This window comes from Sinocyclocheilus rhinocerous, unplaced genomic scaffold (genome assembly GCF_001515625.1).
Source record: "Sinocyclocheilus rhinocerous isolate Xijiao unplaced genomic scaffold, SAMN03320098_v1.1 scaffold54, whole genome shotgun sequence".
Classification (NCBI taxonomy): Eukaryota; Metazoa; Chordata; class Actinopteri; order Cypriniformes; family Cyprinidae; genus Sinocyclocheilus; species Sinocyclocheilus rhinocerous.
Genome location: NW_015647078.1, coordinates 1,213,885 through 1,218,570, shown reverse-complemented (window position 1 = coordinate 1,218,570; position 4,686 = coordinate 1,213,885). Strand labels below are relative to the sequence as shown.

General features: G+C 42.0%; 1 protein-coding gene across 1 annotated transcript; it reads right to left on the bottom strand.

Moving 5' to 3' along the window:
- Window positions 1–1,373: 1,373 nt before the first annotated feature.
- LOC107708702 (clumping factor A) lies at window positions 1,374–3,922 on the bottom strand. The gene is made up of 3 exons (XM_016513006.1): window positions 3,772–3,922; window positions 1,560–2,961; window positions 1,374–1,452 (listed from the first exon to the last, which is right to left on the bottom strand). The coding sequence occupies exons 1-3, from the start codon at window positions 3,920–3,922 to the stop codon at window positions 1,374–1,376; spliced, it is 1,632 nt and encodes a 543-aa protein (XP_016368492.1).
- Between the last annotated feature and the right edge of the window lie 764 nt (window positions 3,923–4,686).

The window sequence follows — 4,686 nt, the reverse complement described above, 5'->3', positions numbered from 1 at the left end:
ATGCATACTTCTATGTAGACATACCACTGTTTTTATATACTATTTTTTTTGCCCACTATATAGTAAGGAAGCGGGCATATTCGGATGCAACCACTGTATTTATGAGTGAATCATTGAAACATTTAGTCAACCAATTTATTAAAAATATTGATTCAATCAGAAAAGAAACAACCGTCTTTATGAGTGAATAACTGAATCATTTAGTTAATCAATTCATTCAAAATACAGGCTGGATCTGAAATCACATACTTACCTACTGTATATTAGGTGAAAACAGTATGTGTAAAGAGTAGTATGTCCGAATTCACAGTTGAAGTCCTTATGTGGTGAGGAAAATAATATTTCTTATTGTTGATATGAAATTACACTGAATGTTCAATGTTAGTTGATTATAATATCGATTCTTCCCTTTGAGCTAATTTGCTCCAACCTTGACACAGAATCTACTTATAGTTAATATAGTTAATACTGCACTGGGCAAGTTAAATATTGATAACATCATTTAATACCATATAATTAATATATTATTTAAAGGAACATACTGTTTAACTCTAGGGGAGTTGGAAAATGAGACTATTTTCAAAAATAGTGGAGTGTTCCTTTAACTGTGTACTTAGCTTGCAAGGTGTTAGCATCAAACAGTTGGAATGCAAACCTAAATGTACTGTTTTTTTTTTTTTTTAAGAAAATAAGTGAAATAAAACAGCATTGCCTTTTAATGTGGAATGATTTCAGACATGAAACGCAATGCTGGCGTATTGCATTTAGCATTGCTCCTACCATGGACTTCACTGTGGCATGAATTCTCTTCCTTTAAGAATAGTACAGAAAATAAGAAAGTAATGTAGAATTAAAAAGGTATTTTTTTATTGCACCATATAAAGAATAGGACATATTCTGTAAGTTAAAAGGGGCACATGTCTTTAGGGAGTGTCAGTCTCAGAGACAGTGGATGTCTGAGAAGCAGTAGCTGGATCAGATCCATTGGCAGTTCAGAGGCAGCGGCCATCTGATATTCAAAGTCAGACTCAGAGACAGTGGAAGCTTCAGAGGTCGTGCAAGTCTCTGAGGTAGTGGCACCCTCATTATATTCAAGGGCAGTCTCCGAGGTAGTGTCAGTCTCAGAGGTAGTGTCAGTCTCAGAGCCCCTGGCACCTTCATTATATTCAAGGGCAGTCTCCCAGGTAGTGTCAATCTCAGAGGTAGTGGCACCTTCATTATGTTCAAGGGCAGTCTCCGTGTCAGTCTCAGAGGTAGTGGCACCTTCATTATATTCAAGGGCAGTCTTCCAGGTAGTGTCAATCTCAGAGGTAGTGGCACCTTCATTATGTTGAAGGGCAGTCTCCGTGTCAGTCTCAGAGGTATTGGCAGTCTCAGAAGCAGTGGTAGGCTCCAAAGCACTGGACGTTAAGAGGCAGTGTTGTCTTCGAGGCAGTGTCAGTCTGAGGTGTACTGTAAGTTTGAAATGCACTGTCAGACTGAGATGTAGTGCCGGTCTATGAGGCAGTCTCAGTTTGAGAGGCAGGCTCAATCTGAGAGGCAGTGTTAGTCTGACAGGCAGTGTCAGTTTCAGTGGAAGTGTCATTCTCAGACGCAGGGCCAGTCTCAGAGAGAGTTTCTGGCTCAGAGCCTGTTTGAGACTGATAGACAGTGAAAGTCTCAGAAGCAGTGTCAGTCTCAAGGGCAGTGTTATCTCTGAGGCAGTTTCAGTCTCAAGGACAATGTCGGTTTCAGAGACAGTGTCAGTCTCAGGGATGAAGACGGTCTCAGGCACTCTGTCCCTCTCAGGGACGATGACGGTCTCAAGTGCACTGTCCGTTTCAGGGACGATGAGTTTCTCAGGTGCACTGTCCATCTCAGGGACGATGACGGTCTCAGACACACTGTCCATCTCAGGGACGATGAGGTTCTCAGGTGCACTGTCCATCTCAGGGACGATGACGGTCTCAGGTGCACTGTCCGTCTCAGGGACAGTGTCAGTCTCAGGTGCACTGTCCGTCTCAGGGACAGTGTCAGTCTCAGGTGCACTGTCCGTCTCAGGGACAGTGTCAGTCTCAGGTGCACTGTCCGTCTCAGGGACAGTGTCAGTCTCAGGTGCACTGTCCGTCTCAGGGACAGTGTCAGTCTCAGGTGCACTGTCCGTCTCAGGGACAGTGTCAGTCTCAGGTGCACTGTCCGTCTCAGGGACAGTGTCAGTCTCAGGTGCACTGTCCGTCTCAGGGACAGTGTCAGTCTCAGGTGCACTGTCCGTCTCAGGGACAGTGTCAGTCTCAGGTGCACTGTCCATCTCAGGTGCACTGTCCGTCTCAGGTACAGTGTCAGTCTCAGGGATGATGACAGTCTGAGGTACACTGTCTGTCTCAGGGATGATGACGGTCTCAGGTGCACTGTCCGTCTCAGGGACGATGAGGTTCTCAGGTGCACTGTCCATCTCAGGGACGATGACGGTCTCAGACGCACTGTCCATCTCAGGGATGATGCCAGTCTCAGGTGCACTGTCCGTCTCAGGGACGATGACGGTCTCAGGTGCACTGTCCGTCTCAGGGATGATGCCGGTCTCAGGTGCACTGTCCGTCTCAGGGACAGTGTCAGTCTCAGGTGCACTGTCCGTCTCAGGGATGATGCCGGTCTCAGGTGCACTGTCTGTCTCAGGGACAGTGTCAGTCTCAGGTGCACTGTCTGTCTCAGAGACGATGGCGGTCTCAGATGCACTGTCCATCTCAGGGATGATGCCGGTCTCAGGTGCACTGTCCGTCTCAGGTTCATTGTCCGCCTCAGGGACGATGACGGTCTCAGGTGCACTGTCCGTCTCAGGGATGAGGGCGGTCTCAGGTGAACTGTCCGTCTCAGAGACGATGGCGGTCTCAGGTGCACTGTTCATCTCAGGGATGATGGCGGTCTCAGGTGCACTGTCCGTGTCAGAGACAGTGTCAGCTGCAGAGGTAGTGGCAGTCTCAGATCCTGTGTCAAAAGAAGAAGAGAGTAGAAACTGTTATAGTATTGGATCTACTTTATTGTTATCTGAATAATGGTTACTGTGATTAAAAATTTTCAAATTTGCTTGATTGCACATTGTTATATACATATATACTTAATACTTCTATATGTAATACTTCCCTATGTATAGATTTTTTAAAAATTGTATTAACAGTTTTTAGTGTGACCCTCAAGGCATTGTGTACTCTGTTATGTTGACTACTGTGCCTTCAAATTAAAGCTGGCAAAATGAAATGACAGTTAAATCATAAAGCTGACATCACTTCCTTGGAGGGAAAACAACTTGATAATGTTAGTGAAATCCATGTTTGTTAATTTTATCTGATATGGTCAACCTCAACATGTCCACTCTATTACGGAAAATATGAAAAATATGAAAAAAAAAGTAACGTTAAGTAGAAAAAAAAAATTGCCTACTAATAATTCAGTGTCAAATTTTTTTTTTTAAATATCAATAGTATAAAAATTAAGCAAAAACGTTGCTTATACAATTGTATCTGAAAAGAAAAAAAATGACCAATTTATCACCAGATAAGTTTTTAGAAACTGTTATGTACCTAACAGGCTGGACATTTTTAATCTCACATTTCAGACTGATTTTCATAAATGCTTAAATGTACTTTCCTGAGCTTGATCATAATCATTTTTACAACTTCCTATCATGATTACACACAAAAAAAACTGTTTTTGATTTTCTACATTTTATGATACCCAAAAGGCACCAAACACCAGGAATGACTCGTATATGCTCAGATGTACAGATGATGCGCTTACCTTCTGTGAAATGCCACTCCAGTTGTCTCTTGGTTGTCTTTCTGGTGATCTGTGGTTGTTTGGTGTCCTCCTCTTTCACTGTATTTGGTGATTTATTTTTCACCCTGGTGGAGTACCACCATAACATCACCAGACTGACAGTGATCAGCATGGTTTTGTTTTGGGGAACCAGCTGAATCTTCTGGAGTCTAGATAAATGGGCAAAGTCTTGCAGAGAGACTTGCAGAAATTTAATATATTGGACCCTTGGGTCAACAATTAAGAGTGCAATCAAGCAGAGTAAATATTTTTGTACAGCAGAGCGAATCACGCAGTCGAGCAGAATGCAAACGAGCAGACTGAGTTGTAAAAGCGATCAAGCAGATTGAGTATTATACAGATTCTGAACGTTCTAATTTCGAACATGTCATGTGACGTCACAGACAGCGCCAGCGGGATTTATGCAAAGCATTCTAGGCACGTAACTATGCTCGCACGTCCAATATATATACATTTTATTTTATTTTTTTATTATTACTAATAATAATAATAATAATAATAATAATAATTTACAACGGGCTACCAGCAAAAGAACCAAAACATCAAGAGACATTGAATAAATATAACAAATATTTTCCCCAAACGAAATTTAGTTTTTATTCGAGGGAAATGAATGGCGCCAGCATGAGTTTCAAGGCAACAGAGTTCACTACGTACTTTAATTCAAAAGACATAGACCTGTACATAGCAAAACTTAATAGATTAAGCATAACAGATCCCTATAATGCCCCTGTGGTGCTTTTTGTGTTGGTTAGCATGTTTTATTGCAGTGAACCATTTTAGTCGTCTATCGGGATCCTTAGGAATACGATAAAATGATTTCCCATTTGCTTTATGGGACAATCGCGTATGTAGCTATATATATATATATAGATA

Excerpts from the sequence above, each read along its gene's own strand:
- LOC107708702 (XM_016513006.1), bottom strand. The coding sequence starts at position 3,922 with ATGCTGATCACTGTCAGTCTGGTGATGTTATGGTGGTACTCCACCAGG. Across the intron at positions 2,962-3,771 it reads GGAGTGGCATTTCACAGAAG|GATCTGAGACTGCCACTACC; the intron begins GTAAGCGCATCA and ends CTTTTGACACAG. Across the intron at positions 1,453-1,559 it reads CTTCCACTGAAACTGACACT|TACACCTCAGACTGACACTG; the intron begins GCCTGTCAGACT and ends TCAAACTTACAG.